This window comes from Neodiprion virginianus, chromosome 7 (genome assembly GCF_021901495.1).
Source record: "Neodiprion virginianus isolate iyNeoVirg1 chromosome 7, iyNeoVirg1.1, whole genome shotgun sequence".
NCBI lineage: Eukaryota > Metazoa > Arthropoda > Insecta > Hymenoptera > Diprionidae > Neodiprion > Neodiprion virginianus.
In genome coordinates, this window is record NC_060883.1 from 1,354,945 (window position 1) to 1,373,399 (window position 18,455).

Genomic DNA, 18,455 nt, shown 5'->3' on the forward strand with positions numbered 1-18,455 from the left:
TTTAAATCGAATCAACTCGGGTGTATTTAATTCATGAATAAATATTTGAGTTGAAAAATAAACGCACTGAAAATAGATAGAATTTAAAACTGTCCGTTCAAGACAAAATTTTTAGAGTCTATAGTGACAACGATCGGTTGCGCGGAAGGATCTCTCACAGTATGAGAAAAATTTTCGTAACAAGTATTTCAGCGCGGTTTAACGATTTTTTAATTTTTTCATAATCTTTTAAGCATTTTCTTTTCTGACACACTTCAAGTCTGTCCGCGATCAAATGCTACAAGTAAAAAAATCGTTTCTTATTCTAATCGCCACGATGCTATTAGCTAGTCACGTTTTAACTCTGAAAGCTGAGTATTGCTACGCTCACAATGATAATCCATACTTGAATATGGGCACGAAAACTGCTTACCACTTTATTCACGGCGGTGAAAGACCATACGAAACGATACCAAGTAAGTTACGTTACTTTATGTTACTCTATTATCCTGTATCCCGAACTAATGTTTAACGGTTCAGGAAAAATGAAATAATTGAATTACTTTTAAGACGTTTTGATACTTGAATCTAAAATGTGTCACGCGCGTAGTACGTTATTGAATAACATCGTGTTTGTTCCTACATATCTGTCGATTGATCATGGCCTCGAATTATTTCACGCCGGCGAATTGCTTCACAAGTTCTTCATTGCCAACTGCGCAAACAGTAGGAACAACCTTGCTTCAGCAGAGTTTGTCAATCTTTGTGTTTGTATTTTCAGCAATTTCAACAGATAAAACGCGTGTCTTATCCGATGCCCGAAATAGCATGAAGCCAGAAATTAATATCGTTCAAACTTATTCACAGACTGCAAGCCGATACAGATATGGATGATGATAAGACACGGAACGAGATATCCGGGAACAAGAGAAATTCGCGGGATGAGGTCACTTCCGAAATTACGAAATCAGATTATTTACAATCACGAAGTACGAGGAAGTAAGTTCTGAAAGATATATCGGGGAAATAATACTTTTCGGTTATCTCGCGGACAAAAGAATCGAGAACGATGAATATTAATCAATGTTAAAAATAATCCGAGATCAACTTTTTCATTCTCGTCTCAACCTCAACGATGTTGACATTTTTTTTTTTTTTTTTATCTGAAACGCAGGACCAAAGTGGCATATTATTCCCGCTTAACGCATTTGCGGGAAACATGAGGCCATTATTCCCTTGTTACATAATGTACTATTTATAGTCAATGTTATAGCGGGCCGTTTGTGCGCTGACGATCTGGTCAATCTGAAGCGTTGGCGACTAAGTAAATTTATTACATACGAAAACTCCGACCAACTAAACAGACAGGGGATCGAAGACATGAATCTACTCGGCAAACGTATCAGGAATAATTTTCCGGAATTATTTCCACCTGCGGTGACTGAGGTCAAGGCGAGAAATTACAAGGTACGAATGAACGCAGGAATTGAAATACCTTGCGGTGTAGCTTCGGAGGAGAGAGAATTTGAAGTGAAAAAAAAAATGTGGATACTTGATTACCATTTTATTACATTGCTATTTTTATTTTTAGTTCCGTATGGCGCGAGGAGGACGAATGAGTTCGAGCCTGACGGCATTTAGAGATGGACTCTTGAACGGAGTTTATGTTCCAAAAGATGAACTTCCAGCCAACAGCACATTGTGGGTGGTTCGTTTTTGATACTTCGATTAAAAGTTTGGTCGTATTTATGGTATTTATTCGAAAAATCTGGTTTGACGAAGAACCGAGGTTTTTACGTCACAAGTATAACACTCAAGCAGCAAATCCTTTGTACCTGATACGCAAAGGACGCTTTTCTTTTACGTCAATTTTTGGACGCAACTCGACGCTAAGTGATTTCATTGGTCGGATCTAACGGATTAGGCTAACAATACCACTTAGTGTCGTATTGAGTCAGAAAATTCAGAAGAAAACTTGACGAAATGTGGATTTTGATAAATTTCAGGCATATTCGCGTTGTCCAAAGTGGGAAACGGACGTGGCAAACGATCCAGTGCATCTCAGAGAAGTGACGAACTTCGTCAATGGTCCGGAGTACCAGAATCTGATAACAAGTGTTAGTAAACGACTCGGGTTCCACCGCAATATTAGCGCAGGTATGTTCGCGCATGAAAGAATCGCAAAATAAGATTAGGTGGCAAATTAGTAACCGTGCAATCAGCAAGGGGAAGAAATGAAGGTCAACGAGAATGAAAATTCAGGATATTGGATAATGAAAAAAATTACTATAAATTTGAAATAGTAAATATGTAATTACCAGATACGGTTCGACAAATGTGGCAAATGTGCAGTTACGACCAGGCGTTGAGGGTTACAAAGTTGTCACCTTGGTGCGCCGTTTTTAACGACGAGGAAATGAGGGTCTTCGAATACAGGGACGCCTTGATCGACTACTACAAGCGAGGAAACGCTCACGAATACAACGTCCGATTGGGCTGCCCGCCTCTGCGAGACATGGTCGATAGTTTCCGGTGAGTCTCGCTTGACGTCCAAGTTCCTGCCCGATGGCTGGAAAAGAGTAGAAAAATTCAAAATGTAGCGTCGTGGTAAATCTGTCGATGAAAATTTCACAGAAAAATCGAAGGCAACGACGATAGCTACTCGATGGAGCCGAGAGGTGTTTTCAACGTCGGGAGATCGAGAAGCTACCATTTGTTCATGGCTGCTTTAGGCATCGCCAATGATTCCTCGCCTCTACTAGCGAGCGATTTCAAGCTTAGGAAAAAATACCTCTGGAACACGACCGAAATTGGATCGTTCGGCGCCAATATCGCGGCCGTATTTTACAAGTGAGTTGAAACGGTCAAGACTCCTTGAATATCACCTATTTCGGCACTTTTACCAGGACTCGCCCTACTTCAAGAATGCTTCGAAGGGAAAACGACGATGTTGCTTCAAAGATTCCACATGCTCTCCGCTTTCTCATACAACGCCGATTATATGTATATTTTCCAGATGCAACGACTCGGCATCGCCTCACAAAGTCAAGTTCTACCAGACTGAAAAGCCCGTCGACTACCCGGGATGCGCGGACGGTTTGTGCGACTGGGAGTACTTGAAGAGTAAATTTCGAAAGCAGCTGTCGAGATGTGACGATGTCGACTTTTGTGGTACAATTGTCGCCGAACCGCTGATTGAGACTTTGCCGCCGTCGGAAAAGTTCGTGCTCGTATTCTGTGTCCTGATTCTCCTCTTTCTCAACGCACCGCGTCTGGCAAGGATATTAAGAAAAATTCCACCATGTTGTTACTACAGATGCAGAAGTCGTCCGACGGTGATATTAAATGTATAAAATTTGATCTGTAAGGCCAATTTTTTCGTATTTACCTGATCGATCGAAAGGCGTAAACGACGAACTGAATTTCACATTTGAGTGAAATGTTTTCACACATTTGGTAGTTATTTACACGGGACGAAGTAGCGGATGGCGATGTTTTATACTTGTTTGCGTTGTAACCTGGTGAAGTTTCAGTATGTTCTTGACACGAAAGAAGGCGTTTAACGCAAGTGACCAAAAGTCACGTTCGAATTCAATGACACATCAGTTGCAAGTGACATTGTCACAGCTTCCGAGTACAAAATTCATCATAGTTCATCGATGTGTTCTAATCCCATGATTAGAATCAATTAAGTTTACTCGAATTCGCAATAGATGAGAAAACATTTGAAACCATACATAAACGCGTTGAATATAATTACAATCCAAATAAGTCCGTCTGAAAAAGGAATTCTTACAGTGACAAAGTAAATCGATCATCAAAAAATATTTCATCGCGGATGCAATAGTGATATTATTTCAAGCTATCGCTTACGTGTTGGAAATTTTTCAATATTGTCTATCCGTAATCAAATGTTCCAAGCAAAAGTATTACAGCTGATTTTAATTACCTCGGTTCTATCAAACAGTCAACATTTCTCCCCGGAAACTGATCATTGTTATGCCCGGAATGAAAATCGGTACGTGAAAGTGGGCACAAAAACTGCCTACCACTTTATTCACGGTGGTGAAAGAGGATATAAAACGATACCAAGTAAGTTGCGTCAATATTTCATATTCTTCGCGGAAGCGAACTGAAGTTTTAATGCGACCGTAGGTTCGCAACATTTGGACTCATAGTAAGAGTTATATTTTTTGGGGTTAAGGAAAAAAAAAAAAGAAAGCAACACCTCCCGAAATGAATTGGATTGGAGAATTGTTCTTCAGAACGCTGGAAAAACGAAATTTGACACAAAAATAAATCTATAATTCAACTTTTGCACATTTCGCGACTCTTAACCACTGAATTTTTGCATAATCCAAATTGATGAAGATGGTTCAAATTCCACTGAAAATTATTCCTCAAACGAAATTATTTCGCCCGAATGTGAAAAAAAAAAAAAAAAATGTCGATGAGGTGACTATAGTTATGTATTATTAATATAATTTTGTGTGTCTGTATTGAGCGACCGCTGGATATTGATTTTATTTCCATCGTCGAAAATTCTAATTGTCTTTTATAGAATACATATAGAAATTCGTAATTTTCTATGGTAAAATACTACGATTTTCCACAATTTTCAACGAACGGCATTTTATCGTACTTTGGCATTTCATTTGGATTTTTCTGCGATATCGGAAGTTGGTTTACGTTACCCTTAACCAGTTGGCAGACCGCTTTCTTTGACATTTGTGTAAACATTGGAAAAAATAAAAAAAATAAAATAAGATAAAAATATAAAATGAAAACGTTTATTTCGTTCGTACCTCAAGACACGCGATACTTGGAAGTAAAATTTTATTGTAAACTTATGTACAGAATGCAAGCCTGTAATGATATGGATGATGATCAGGCACGGAACGCGATATCCTGTTCAATCGGAAATCAATCAAATGAAATCTCTCTCGATGCTGCAAACTCAGATAATTTACAATCACGAAATACTACAATGTAAGTTCGAAGAGATATATATATATATATATGGGAATACGAAAACTTGATGGTTATCTTTGTACAAAAAAAAAAAAATAAATAAAATAATAACTGACCAAGATGAAACAGTTATTCTTTCTTTTTTGTTTTTTTTTTCCTCAATACAGCCGGTCATTTGTGCCCGGAGGATCTGGAGAATCTGAAGCGTTGGCGACTCAGCGAATTCATCACGTATGAAAATTCCGAACTAGTCAATGATCAGGGAGTCAAGGACATGAATGAATTTGGCAAACGTATCGGTAATAATTTTCCAGCATTATTTCCACCCTCGGTAACCGAAATTAGTGAAAGAATTTACAAGGTAACGACAAACGAAGGAAAATAAATATTTTATAGGATCGATTTTTTGAAAAAATGTAACATAAATCGAAAAGAAAATCGATACGTGATCGACGTTTCGTTTCATTTTTGTTCGCAATTCAGTTCCGTAGGGCAAGTGGAACACGAATGATTACCAGCCTGAAGGCATTTATGGGTGGACTTTTAGGCAGAGACGATATCCCGGAAGAACAACTTGAAGCCAACAGCAGGTTGTGGACGGTTAGTTTCCGAATCTCTGATGAATTAGTAGAAAGTTTTTTTTTTTTTTTTTTTCATCAACAGTGGTTCAAAATACAAGATGCGTAAAGATTCACCGAAAGCAAATTTTTTATCTTCACCGAAAATCAGTTAGAATTTTTGCTCGTTATTCAGAACGTTAATTTGACCATCAACAGTTTTGAAGTGGAAAGCAAAACACACATAGAAAAAGTCCTTTGCAACTTACACGCAGTTAGATGTACACTTGACCTTGACTAGGCTGAAGTTTATGAAATGAGAATTTTCCTAAATTTTAGGGTTATTCTCAGTGTCCGAGATGGGAAACGGAAGTAGCAAACAACCCGGAACATCTCACCGAGATAACAAAGTTTTCGAATGGTTCAGAGTATCGGAACATGATATCAAGCGTCAGCGCACGACTTGGATTTCCTCACGATATCAACAAAAGTAAGTGACCCTGTGTTTATACAAATGGCGAAATAATTGTTACATACTGATTAAGAGTGCAGTTATAACAATTGAAAATGACAGAAATTCAGTGTGAACGATTGAAAAACTTGATGAAAATTTGGAAGTATAATCAATTTGATATAAATATTCAATTATCAGGAATTATTTACCACATGTGGACCATGTGCAGTTACGACATGGCGTTGAACGTCACCAAGTTGTCACCTTGGTGCGCCGTTTTTACCGACGAGGAAATGAGGGTCTTCGAATACAGGGACACCTTGGTCGACTACTACAAGCGAGGAAACGCTCACGAATACAACGTCCGATTGGGCTGCCCGCCTCTGCGAGACATGGTCGATAGTTTCCGGTGAGTCTCGGTTGACGTCCAAGTTCCTGCCCGATGGCTGGAAAAGAGTAGAAAAATTCAAAATGTAGCGTCGTGGTAAATCTGTCGATGAAAATTTCACAGAAAAATCGAAGGCAACGACGATAGCTACTCGATGGAGCCGAGAGGTGTTTTCAACGTCGGGAGATCGAGAAGCTACCATTTGTTCATGGCTGCTTTAGGCATCGCCAATGATTCCTCGCCTCTACTAGCGAGCGATTTCAAGCTTAGGAAAAAATACCTCTGGAACACGACCGAAATTGGATCGTTCGGCGCCAATATCGCGGCCGTATTTTACAAGTGAGTTGAAACGGTCAAGACTCCTTGAATATCACCTATTTCGGCACTTTTACCAGGACTCGCCCTACTTCAAGAATGCTTCGAAGGGAAAACGACGATGTTGCTTCAAAGATTCCACCTGCTCCCCGCTTTCTCGTACAACGCCGATTATATGTATATTTTCCAGATGCAACGACTCGGCATCGCCTAACAAAGTCAAATTCTATCAAACTGAAAAGCCCGTCGACTACCCGGGATGCGTGGACGGTTTGTGCGACTGGGAGTACTTGAAGAGTAAATTTCGAAAGCAGCTGTTGGAGTGCGACAACGTAGACTTCTGTTACAAAACGTCGACCGAACCATCACCGGTTAATTTGCTACCAGTGGCAAAGTTTGTGCTTATATCTTCTGTACTGGTTCTCATAATTTTCCGAAAACGGCATATGGTAAGAATGTCCAAGAAATTTCTAGTTTCGTGCAATAGGTGCAGAAATACGAGCCTGATATAATGATAAAGAAATAAAACCATGCCGTGTCAGCTAGGATAATTTTTACGTATCATTGATAGATCGAAAGAAGAATAAGTAATAACACCGTAAGAAAATTATCATTAATCTTCCAAATTATAACTTTTGTAAGTAAATTTGGATAAAAAAAATACAAAGCAAGGTCACGAGATAATGCAAAAAATCTTTCTCTCTGCATTACCCACAATGTCGATCATGGATCCTCTGTCGATAAAATATAGCTCAACCTTGACGACGAATTACGATTAATGATTTTTTTACATCAATTCCTCATACCTCGCGTCATTGTTAACGCTTACTATTCAACTGTCGTTACAATAACGATCATAAGTAATAATTCAGAATACAATAAAGAAGAGGAAGAAAAAAAATAATTCAAGGAATAATCGTAGCGTATTATTCAAGTATTGATATAAAAGTGAACGAATCACGTGTGCGGTATATCACACAGGTGAAATGAAAGTTTCTGCGGCACGATTCTCTTCAGTCAGCGAGCCAATGAGTTGTTTCGCAACATAGCCGTACGACGCTATTACACATTTATGCCATGTTGTGTGCGCTGCACACATCCATACGTCCATTATGCGCGTTAAACACGAGTCAAGACCCGAGCGCAGCAGCAGGATCGTTAAAAACAAGAATCAGCTCTAAACTTTAACGGTAGTTTAGCCTACTGCGGTTTGTCGCTTGCTGATCATTGGCATTCAAACAGACGCAAGCATTGTCTGCATCATTGGGTACAGGAAACGATAATAGAAAAATAAATCAACTAATCAACTAATCAACTGTAACTGAACACAGAGTGAGTTAAATGATGAATCAAAAAAATTTTCGTTTTTCATTTACATGTATAGATATATAGATATTGAAAAATACGTTCTGCATTCGTGATTTTCATTTTATTTTTCTCTTGTCGTTACATATTTAAAAGAATTAATGGCAAATATGAACGATAATGATAACGATCGTTTTCGCAACATCAATATTCAACCGCGAGTCATTTACACCGTCTATAATAATGATAATTAAAGGCATAAGCGTATTACGTATGGTTTAAGAAGACGCGTGAGATCATCATCTCGTCTTTGCTTCGACTATTTATACTGTATATTATGTACAACGTGGTGTTATGGAATAACATGCGTCTTTAATAGTTACAATGGTAAAAGGTAAAAAACAAACAAAGTAAAAGAGAGAGATATTGCAAAAAAAAGAAAAAAAAGGGATGGGACAAAAAAACCACTTCTTTAGTGATATAACTCTCATCATCATCATCATCATGATTATGTACCTCCCCACTGCTACTATACTAGTTGTAACACTACTTGGTGAGGACACGATAATTGAGTACATGTAGGTAAGATTTTTACACCGTCGCATCACCATTGCGCTAGAGCCGCAAAGTAAGCGCATGAAACAAACTAGCAAGCAGGCAGACAGTCAGTCAGTCAGTCAGTCGGTTGGTTGGTCGTTGTATAACATTCGTATATAATTTATAGTTAAACGGGTCGCGGAGTGAGTAAAAATAATATAAAATTTTTCAAACGTGACGACTTTCCATTTATATTTATGTGCGTTTTGCAAGAAATTTGTTTCTTAATCGCATTTTTTCATATACTAAAATTTTTCAGACGGAGGGCAAAAATGTTGATTGGATTGAAGGAACTGATCCTGATTTCTCTGACCTTCGGTCAGGCGATTTCACGAAGTACGGATTACTGCTACGCTGAAAATGATCAGCCCTATTTGAAATTCGGGACAAAAACTGCCTACACCTTTATTCACGGTGCTAAAAGACCCGCCCAGAATATACCGGGTAAGTCAATCGAGAATCATATACTTCAAGTACAATAAAGAATCGTGAAAAAAATAAGATAAAACTTACATTCGCGATTTTTCTTGAGTACACTTACGTGCAACAATAATAACAATATTAACGGTTTCTTTGTATGCATATTTGTTTTTACATCTTCAATCTGTCTTTTTTATCTCGAAACTTCGTAAAATGAAACCGGGAATCGCCGGAGGGAAATTTTTCCATAAGCAACCTGTACAACCGCGACGTAAAACCGGTTGCGGGGGTTTCAGGCGTATTTAATTGGTTGACGGAAAATCAAATATACTGTTCATTCTTCAGTTATCGTATTCGTATATCGAGATCGTTACTTTAGTATTCAGAGTACATTTTTTTTAAAAATCAAATATCAGTTCTTTGCGAAATCGGTTGATAATACGAATTGAAAATAAATGAATAAATAAATGAATAAAAAAGAATGAAATTTAAAGATAAAATTATTATTCATTCGCAGGTTGTAAACCACTGCAAATATGGATGCTGACAAGGCCAGGGACCTTGTATCCTGATGCAGAGACGATATCGAAATTGAAAGCTCTGCCTAAACTACGGGATCAAATAACATACAATCACGATACTTTGGGGTGTAAGTTAACATGCAAATTTTTTGAACGATTAATTAACAGAACAAACAACGATCAGGCCTGAAAGAAATTCTGATCGATGTCTGTAACTGTCTTCACTTTATTCGACAGATGGCCACTTGTGCGATCTTGATTTAGAGAACCTGAGAATTTGGCGCATAGATTCGGCAATGACGATGGAAAAGGCTGAGAATCTTGTTCCGCAGGGAACGGAGGACTTAGTGTTGTTGGCTAGGAGACTGAAAACGCATTTGCCTGAACTATTTCCACCAACTGTGAGTGACGTCAGCGAGAGAAATTACAAGGTGAGAGTGAGTTTAGGCCATTTAATTGGATGGATTTCGGTTGCGAAAACTAGCTAACTTGACAAACTGTGTCAAGTTTTAGCGATAAACGTCTAAAATATGAATAATTTTGACAGGTTTGCGATGTTGCCGTCTCATAAAAATTTTATGACACGATTCTGCCCGAATCCTTTGAATACTTTTCAGATTCCAATTTAACAATTTTAAGCGTCCGAGATAGAAACAGAATTTGCCTAAAGATCCTAAAGCAAATTTTTCGCGTTTTCAAATCGCAGTCGTTGCATTTGAGGTTGATAGTACGAGTCGAAGTTAGGTTAGAATTGATGTGCCGATTAATCTTACCCATAATTTATCTGGCAGGCGATTTTCGGTGACCTGGAGAGCCTTTGAATATCGCGGATGCTTCACACGGGACTACAGACGGATATTTTTCACTTGCAACAGTTAATTTCATCACTTTAACGCACTTTATCGTAACAAAAAGAGTCCAAGAGTGACAAAACATTTGAAGACATAATTTGTAGAAGCCAAGGAACGTACTGCGTGAGCTCGTGAAGTTAGCCGCGGTTCAACGGCGCTGGTTTTTGGTGGAAAGACGCGCGGTTTTTTTTTTACTATTTAAACATAAAATTGAGAACAAACTTTGAAGGTTTAACGAAAATACATTCTGAAATCATTTCGCTAATGGCATAATTGATGTGGATTACAAAATTTATTGAATTTTCGAAGCTATCGATTTCCGAAAAATTTTCATGAGAATACGAAACGAAAATTTATAATGTATTTGCTCAATCCTCGAAGACGATATCATTCAATTTATTATTCAAATCCTACCCCATCGATTATTGACAAATTTTTATTGTCTGATGACTGATCTGTGACTCGAAAAGAAAATCTTGAATATTCTTAAGTTTTAACGAAAGTGAAATAAATTCGTACCTTCAATCCATAATCGCGGTTTTTTCTGTTTCAGTTCCGTTCAACGGCTGGAGAAAAGACGTCCAGTAGCCTGAAGGCATTTATGTCTGGGCTCTTTGACCAATGGCAAATGCCCCCGACGGAGGCGCCGATGAACAATACTCAGTTCGCGGTTTGTCTCCAGTGCACGTTAATCCTGAGAAAAATGAATATGCATATTTGAGGTACGCTTGCGATTGATAATTGCATCGAATTTCAGTCTCACCTGACTTGTCCAGAGTGGAGAGACGAGGTTTCCAACAACCCCGAAGCCATGATCGAGGTGACCAGATTCAAGTCCAGCCCTGAGTACCAGAATCTCCTCACAAACGTCAGCCGTCGGCTTGGTTTCCGGAACAACATTACCGAAGGTGTTGTTTTTGCCTGAAAACAGGATAAATCGAACGCTTATCATTGCCGTTATAAAAGACAGCCAAAAGAATGACCAGAAGAATCGCAAAAATCATTGAGAAGTAGGAGTATGAATGAATTACCAATGCAAAAATTGTCTCACCGTAGCTTCGCTGAATGCGATGTACGACATGTGCCGCTACGAGAAGGCTTGGACACTGGACGCGATCTCGGCATGGTGCGCAGTCTTCAGTTTGGAGGAGCTCAAGATCCTCGAATATAGGGACGACTTGACCGAGTACTACAAGTACGGGTATGGCAACAAGGTGAATCTCCGCATGGGTTGTTCGCTGCTGCAGGATATGTTCGGGCAATTCAAGTGAGTTCCGAGAGCTGCTCCCGGGGTCTTCAGAGTCGGTATTTCCACCCATGATTAAAATTTTCAGGAAACTAGAGAGCGGCGACAACACGAGCGAACCCAAAGGAGTGTTCAGCGTGGTGGAATTGGGAACTTTGGAGCTGTTTATTGCGGCGATGAGATTCGCAGAGGATTCCACACCTCTGCTGGCAAGCAATTATCAGTCAATGAGTAAACGTCTGTGGAGAACGTCGGAGATCGGATCGTTCGCTGCGAATATACAGGCGGTATTTTACAGGTGAAATGAATTCCGTGTGTTCGAAATTTGAAACTTGGGACCTGGTCGTGTGACATTTCGGCTTCTGCAATGATTTTTCTTTCAGATGCGATGTTCCCGAGGATCCAAACAAAGTGATATTCTACATGGGAGAAAAGCCGGTACCTTACATGGGGTGCAAGGTCGGCCTCTGTGACTGGGACGACTTGAAAAGCAGATTTGCCAAAACTTTGTCCGATTGCGAGTCCAACTTCTGCAATGCAAACAGCGCCTTTTCGTCGCTAGTTGTGCCTACAGTGTTGCTCTGGCTCGGGTTGCCGGCGCTAGCTTTGTCCAGCCATTGATGGCTTCAGGATGATCACTTTTTTATTTAATCATCAGTATACTTTATTTTATTTATTAGGTTAAATTTCTATCGCTTTTACAAACTGATCATGAATAGATCTTGTAGGCTTGTTATTGTAGTACGTAAGTGACCAACTAATGTTCCGTCCCAATATCCGTCCACTTTTCAACGACAAATATGTTTTTCCATTATTTTACAACTGACGTCATTTGACAGATGTAGAACAAGTTTAGCAAGTTTAAAATCGACAAGGTTTTTTATTTGTATTCGTTTTTTAGAGTATTTCATAACTGTTGTATAACACGATTATCAGTACTGTAAATAAACAATGACGAAGTAGAAATTCGAATGAGATTATAGCTGTAATACACTAGTGCCATGAAATACAAATAGTAAAATAAAATCTAACAAATCTACGGTACCGTTATCAAGTTCAAACCTTTTGCACATAATTTTATTTCGAGTTTATCAGTCCTGCGCTCGCAGCAAATTCTCGCAAACAGAAAACACACGATATTATACAATAAAGACATATTGAAAGTAGATCGAGCAGCACTCTGACCTATGGAGCAGATACTGCGCTGAGGTTATCAAAAAAACGAGAATATTTTCAAATAGATTTCTTCACTCAGTGTTGCAAGACGTGTCATAAACACTCTCTGTGAGAAGGGATAGTTAAGCTGCGAATTCTGAACGACTGGGCGTGAAATAGAATAGAAAACTTTCAATTTGCCATTGACAATTCTTCAAAGAATAACATAGAGTTGTGAGGAAGTCGGGGAAAATGATAGAAGCTTGGACGACTTTAGTCGCCTCGGCGTTAGTCGCCCTGACTATAATCTACTACTATGGTTTCCGCGGTTTGGATTACTTCAAGAATAGAGGAATCCCGTATCTACCGCCGATACCTGTGCTGGGTAATATGGCACAAGTTTTCTTCGGCAGGAAGAGTCTCACGGATACAATTTTGCACGCCTACAATTACAATCGCGATGCAAAGTACGTAGGATTCTTCGACTTCGCAAGCCCTGTCGTCCTCCTCAGAGATCCAGAGCTCATCAGGTTGATCGCAATAAAGAACTTTGAGAATTTTCCGGATCACAAAATGTTCGCCCAAGAAGTACCCGATTCGTTCTTCAAGGAGAGCCTCTTCGGGCTGCAAGGCAAGCGTTGGAAGGATACGAGGACGCTGTTGAGCCCCTCCTTTACATCAAGTAAAATGAAAACTATATTCAAACTGGTGAAGGAATGCGCAGTAAATTTGGTAAGGCACTTGAAAACGCGGGGTGACGATTCAAACGTCTTCGACATGAGGAACATCCTGGCGAGGTACACGAACGATGTGATACTAACATCAGCGTTTGGCATAAGCATGGATTCGCTCGCAGAGCCAGAAAACGAGTTTTACGTAATGGGTGGAAAAGCGTCAAACTTTGATGGTATAAGGTCGACAAAATTATTCGTGCTTCGGATGTTTCCACGCCTAGCAAAACTCTTCAAAGTAAGGCTGTTCGACGACAAGATAGTCGGTTTCTACAACGACGTAATCAAAACGTCGGTCACGACAAGGGACGCAAGAGGAATTTACCGCCCTGACATGCTCCAGCTGATGATGCAGGCGAGGAATAAAGACGAGAGTCTCAAATTGACGGTCAAAGAGATGGCGGCTCACGCTTTCTTATTCTACTTAGGCGGGTTCGACACGGTTTCCGTGCTAATGACTTTCGCCGTCCACGAGATTACCGTGAATCCGGACGTGCAGGAGAAGCTTCAAGCGGAGGTCGATCGGGTTGTGGAAGAATGCGACGGCGACGTGACCTACGAGGCTCTGCACGCCATGCGGTATCTGGACGCTGTCGTTAATGAGACCCTGCGCCTTCATACGCCTGCGACGCTGATCGACAGAGTTTGCAGAGAGAAATTCGAACTTCCACCAGCGCTGCCAGGGCTGAATCCATTCGTCGTCGAACCTGGAGTATCTCTGTGGTTTCCGACCTCAGCGTTGCAGAGAGATGCGGAATATTTTTCTGACCCTGAGAAATTCGATCCTGAAAGATTCAACGACGCTAATAAGTCCTCAGTCGATTCCATGACTTACATCCCCTTCGGGGTTGGACCCCGCATGTGCATCGGGAACAGATTTGCCCTTATGGAAACAAAGTTAGTCTTGTTCGAACTGATGGCAAATTTCAACATTGTGCCGTGCAGTAAAACGGAGAGTTCGATAAAAGTGAGTGCTTCGAGTTTTGTATTTCGGCCTGAGGGCGCAGTTTGGCTGAAAATTGAACCCAGAAATCATCAATAGGTTTAAAGATGGTCAAAAGGAAATCAGTTTTATTGTACGATAGAAAAGAGCAGGGAATAATAATTTTGAAGCTATAATTTTGGAAGCGTACCCACTTGAAAATTTTTCTGCTTCTATCGTCAATTGACTTCTTCGCTGGTAGGCCATTAAAAATTTGACTTTAGCTACGGTCTGAAAATACGTAAAACGAGGCACGTGTCAAAGTTGCACATGAAGAACTTGCAAATTTGCGACTAGAATATAAAATCTACCGATATTAATATATGAAATTATATTCTGATAGAATAAAAAAAAAATGTATATACAAACACAGCCGTTCCAATTTAATATAATAATTCGTCTTATAAAAATTAAATTGCGTACGTGTAATCTTAGAAATTGAACTATGTAGCTCGCACATGTTACGCTACAGTCGATCCTGATACCGACGCATTTAATGATAAATTAACCCGATAATAACGATAATAATGACAATATTGGAGTCAGTCACACCAGTAACAATGATAGAGTGTAGAAAACTCATCTCTTTGTTTCTTCTTGATACGAACCATATCAAAGAATACTCTCCCGTTATAAATAAATAGTTTTACGTACAATAATTACTGACAGGAGTTGCAGTGGCGGCAGTAAGATCAACACTTTCTTAGACTGACAATGATCTTCGATGATACGATTGACATCTGAAAATACGATAAATCGGTTGTTAAAACGTGTGTATGGGTAAAATTTTAAAGACACCTGAGGTCATTGCGAGAAATGAGCGAGAAAGGGAAAAAGAGAGTGAAAGAAATAAAGAAATTATGTAAATATTTAACGGAGTATAAATCAGTTTGACAATTCAGTTTACCCACAGTTCCAGCCGACCAAAATCCTTCTTCCCCTTCTTGTCCTTTTTTTTGCCCCTCAAACGCTTTCTATTATCAATTTATTCACGTACCAGCCTAGGTCACGTTGTCTCGGACGATTTTCTAGGCCTGTTAGTTTTTTTCTGCTTGGCATTTTCGGCGGAGCTGTCGTTATCGGATACCGAGGAATCTCTCAGGGTTTTTCTACCTCGGCCTACGTTTCTCTCCTCGTTTTCAGAGCCGATCGATTCCCTGTTTGATTTTCGCCTTTGTCGCTGGGGTGGCTGATTGTGAGGCTCCATTGCCTCTCTTAGGTGCTTTCGCTTTGCTTCCCATAACATTTCCTGCCGCTGAGCAATTTCCGGATGCCTGGAAACATGGATAAAATCCATACAGATTTATTCTCATCTCGCAAACGTTTAATATGACACCTAATCAATCTGTTGTATCATCGGATTTTACCTATCTATGAAATCTTGATTGCGAGGCAAGATTAGAGACCATCCTTTTTTTGTTTGATGACGGGCAAGATTTGTAAATATTTCAGACACCTCTTCGGACGGCAATTTTACAACTGAAGATATGGTCTTGCGATCGATATGTTGGGATTCGGTGAACGCCAAAAGCTGGGGAAAAAATATTTTATATCATCCTCGCTTACAAGCAATCGATAATCAATTTGAAAGACAATAAAACCTGGCATAGTCTTAGTGATTACGTACGACATAATCCCGTGCTCGACACATCAAGTCGGAGGGGATCCCGTTGTGCGCGGAAACTGTGTCTTTTGGATAAACCAGCTCGCTGTTTACGATCCAATTTCCTTGAACCAACACTGCTACTTGTTGAAGGTACTTCAAAACGGTGGCAGGATCGTGACCGCTGGAGAGAAGAATTCGCAGCTGGGAGAATGCCATGACTTTTGCTGTATTGATTGAAAAAATCACGTTGACGATATTGACGACAAGTAAGTAGCGTATTTATACAGTAAAATTTCCCAAGATTACCAAAATACTTGTGAGAAATTATTTTTGCTTGTCAAATTACCATCTTTCACGAATATTCGTATTTGATCGAGAAGCGGCAGTGTGCGAATATATTTCAGAGACATGGTCGGGTTGGGATCTGCAGCCTTCACGATTTCATCCTCTTTCGGCGGTGGAACCAAAAGTGAGAGGTACTTTTCACTAGTTAGATTTAGAGTATTGACAGAGTCCTCATTTGAAGTAGAAATCATTTCCATTCTGGTCAACTGAGCAAAGAAAAAATAATTAAAATAACGTATAACACCAACAATGATCTATAATTAGAACAAATAATTTATTTCAATAGCATGATTCTTACCTCTGCCTTTCCAGTAGTGGGTTTAACATATTCTGTGTGAACCCACTGCTCCTCTAAACTCTTTTTAGTGTGATGTTGAAACGACTGTTCCCGCATTTTTTTCACGAACTCTGGCTCCTGTCTGGCAAACGTCACATTCACCTGCTTGACACTCTCCTCCTCGTCTTCAGCCTCTGCAGGAGGAAGAGTACGGTATTAGCACAGAGTTTCTGTGCCATCAGCTAGCTAAAAAAGCATAAGTTTACCTTCGCCCGCCACTTTAGCCTCGTCCTTTACTCTCTTGTCGCTCTTGTCCAGGTAATGGAATTGCGGACGCATTTGAACCACGCCTTTCAGTGGCGTTAGGTGTAGTTCTCCGTCTAGGAATACCCCGACGGCGTAGTTTGAACAGTCGGGAAGGGCACGCATAGAATGAAGAACTGTCTTGTCCATAATGTGACTGAAAACCCAAAATAAAATACCAGTATCAATATAAGGCTAAGCTAAAAACTAACCTAAATTATTTTCATACGAATTGACCAAACAAATCAGTCGACAAGTCTAATTGAAAAAAAAGCTTATACATAGTAATCACACAAACAATATGATCGAACCGATCTCTTGTACCTGTCGAAAGCTCGTTCGCCTTCCTGGTCATGTTTCAGAGCTCCGTCGACATTAAGGGCGATCTGTTCCCCCTTGCTGTGATCGTAATTGACATTGTCGGTGTCGAGGGAAACCTCGAGTCGCACTTCCTGATTTTCCGGCTTTATGGAGGACTTGGAGATGTTAAGGTTGTCGAAACCACTGCGCGACGACCGCAGCGGGTATTGGAAGATGAAAAGCTTCTCAGCGAGGGTTTTCGACAGGAATACAGGAATCTGGGTGATCGCAGAATTGGTGAAATGAACAGGCCAATGATTGCTGAATTAATCTTCAAAGTAAAGGCAAGCATGAATTGCGCTTAACCTCACCTCCTTGACGACCGGGTCGGAAGCGCCGACCTCTTCCATCGCGAAATCGCTGTGTTTGTCGACCAGGAATTTAACTGCGTCCTGATTCCCCTCACAAATGGATTTCGATGCCGATCAGAAGGTCAATTCATTTCCGTAGACGCCGAAAGTTTCCGACTTGGCCAAGCTGCTCCTAAACTTCCGACGCTGATTGTGGAGAATGTGACATAACCTATCTAATGGAGATAATTGGACAGCTGGGTAATGGCGGTTTTGCGTTACCACTTATTCCGTGAGTTATCCCACAACGGACCTAGCGCTGCATTACCTGAAGCTTTACTGACGGGTCACGTGGGGGTGACAGCCTATTAGAAATAAATTTAATCTCATGGTACAGCGTGGGAGAGTTTTAATGCATACGCCTCGTGAATAAAATTACAGAAATGCACTAACGAATTTGGTTTATGAGTTCGACGAATTGGTTCATGAGTTTTTAGTTCACCATTTACGATTTACCTCTGTTGGAATTTACTGTACTTATAAGGGTAAATTTTATACTGGAAATGAATATGAATGTAAATCTATTTCCTCTATTTTCTTACAAGTACAACAAAATCCCATACGTGGTCCAGGTACTGTCAGTTCCGTCACTTTTACTCTATACATATATATACATACCGTGAGCCACGTGATTCGTTAGTTCCATTTAGGGTGCGTTCCGACATTAGCTGGCAGCGCAAAAAACTCCCTAGGACAGAGGCACAGCGAACTCGGCAGTGCGAAAGAGATAAAAGATCGTTGA

At 40.0% G+C, this 18,455-nt stretch overlaps 4 protein-coding genes across 14 annotated transcripts; 3 read left to right on the plus strand and 1 right to left on the minus strand.

Moving 5' to 3' along the window:
* Positions 1–301: 301 nt before the first annotated feature.
* On the plus strand, positions 302–12,576 carry LOC124309009 (uncharacterized). The gene is made up of 23 exons (XM_046772226.1): positions 302–455; positions 847–978; positions 1,241–1,446; positions 1,571–1,687; positions 1,986–2,136; positions 2,301–2,511; positions 2,614–2,829; positions 2,996–3,326; positions 5,434–5,550; positions 5,847–5,997; positions 6,160–6,370; positions 6,473–6,688; positions 6,855–7,113; positions 7,907–7,931; positions 8,409–8,547; positions 8,826–9,010; positions 9,504–9,635; positions 9,745–9,938; positions 10,912–11,028; positions 11,116–11,266; positions 11,415–11,625; positions 11,693–11,902; positions 11,988–12,576. The coding sequence occupies exons 1-23, from the start codon at positions 317–319 to the stop codon at positions 12,223–12,225; spliced, it is 4,059 nt and encodes a 1,352-aa protein (XP_046628182.1). The 5' UTR covers positions 302–316; the 3' UTR covers positions 12,226–12,576.
* Positions 3,335–7,374, plus strand: LOC124308846 (multiple inositol polyphosphate phosphatase 1-like). Of its 2 annotated transcripts, XM_046771994.1 has the most exons (8): positions 3,335–4,071; positions 4,837–4,968; positions 5,118–5,311; positions 5,434–5,550; positions 5,847–5,997; positions 6,160–6,370; positions 6,473–6,688; positions 6,855–7,374. In XM_046771994.1, the coding sequence occupies exons 1-8, from the start codon at positions 3,891–3,893 to the stop codon at positions 7,174–7,176; spliced, it is 1,524 nt and encodes a 507-aa protein (XP_046627950.1). In that variant the 5' UTR covers positions 3,335–3,890; the 3' UTR covers positions 7,177–7,374. The 2 variants fall into 2 exon arrangements, with proteins under 2 accessions (XP_046627950.1, XP_046627951.1); XM_046771995.1 differs by lacking the exon at positions 4,837–4,968.
* On the minus strand, positions 12,251–18,274 carry LOC124308849 (DNA-directed RNA polymerase III subunit RPC5). 10 transcript variants are annotated; one of them, XR_006909124.1, is made up of 10 exons: positions 17,675–18,149; positions 17,328–17,581; positions 16,967–17,160; positions 16,722–16,894; positions 16,425–16,629; positions 16,100–16,302; positions 15,840–16,003; positions 15,470–15,746; positions 15,127–15,212; positions 12,251–14,275 (listed from the first exon to the last, which is right to left on the minus strand). XR_006909124.1 is itself a non-coding variant. In XM_046771997.1 (9 exons), exons 1-8 carry the CDS (start codon positions 17,711–17,713, stop codon positions 15,479–15,481), a joined length of 1,500 nt encoding a protein of 499 aa, XP_046627953.1. In that variant the 5' UTR covers positions 17,714–18,149; the 3' UTR covers positions 14,835–15,212; positions 15,470–15,478. The 10 variants fall into 10 exon arrangements, 1 of the variants encoding a protein (XP_046627953.1); XR_006909125.1 differs by having other exon boundaries at positions 15,384–15,746; XR_006909122.1 differs by having other exon boundaries at positions 15,380–15,746.
* LOC124308848 (cytochrome P450 9e2-like) lies at positions 13,012–15,346 on the plus strand. Its single transcript, XM_046771996.1, has one exon. It carries the CDS (start codon positions 13,012–13,014, stop codon positions 14,530–14,532), a length of 1,521 nt encoding a protein of 506 aa, XP_046627952.1. The 3' UTR covers positions 14,533–15,346.
* Positions 18,275–18,455: the final 181 nt, after the last annotated feature.

Bases quoted from the DNA above. Each gene is read 5' to 3' on its own strand.
- LOC124309009 (XM_046772226.1), top strand. From the start codon at position 317: ATGCTATTAGCTAGTCACGTTTTAACTCTGAAAGCTGAGTATTGCTAC. The intron at 456-846 runs GTAAGTTACGTT...ACTTATTCACAG, and splicing joins ACCATACGAAACGATACCAA to ACTGCAAGCCGATACAGATA. The intron at 2,512-2,613 runs GTGAGTCTCGCT...AAAATTTCACAG, and splicing joins GACATGGTCGATAGTTTCCG to AAAAATCGAAGGCAACGACG.
- LOC124308846 (XM_046771994.1), top strand. From the start codon at position 3,891: ATGTTCCAAGCAAAAGTATTACAGCTGATTTTAATTACCTCGGTTCTA. The intron at 5,312-5,433 runs GTAACGACAAAC...TTCGCAATTCAG, and splicing joins TTAGTGAAAGAATTTACAAG to TTCCGTAGGGCAAGTGGAAC. The intron at 6,689-6,854 runs GTGAGTTGAAAC...TATATTTTCCAG, and splicing joins ATCGCGGCCGTATTTTACAA to ATGCAACGACTCGGCATCGC.
- LOC124308848 (XM_046771996.1), top strand. From the start codon at position 13,012: ATGATAGAAGCTTGGACGACTTTAGTCGCCTCGGCGTTAGTCGCCCTG.
- LOC124308849 (XM_046771997.1), bottom strand. From the start codon at position 17,713: ATGGAAGAGGTCGGCGCTTCCGACCCGGTCGTCAAGGAG. The intron at 16,895-16,966 runs GTAAACTTATGC...TTCCTCCTGCAG, and splicing joins GGCTAAAGTGGCGGGCGAAG to AGGCTGAAGACGAGGAGGAG. The intron at 16,303-16,424 runs GTAATTTGACAA...CAATCAATACAG, and splicing joins ACGAATATTCGTGAAAGATG to CAAAAGTCATGGCATTCTCC.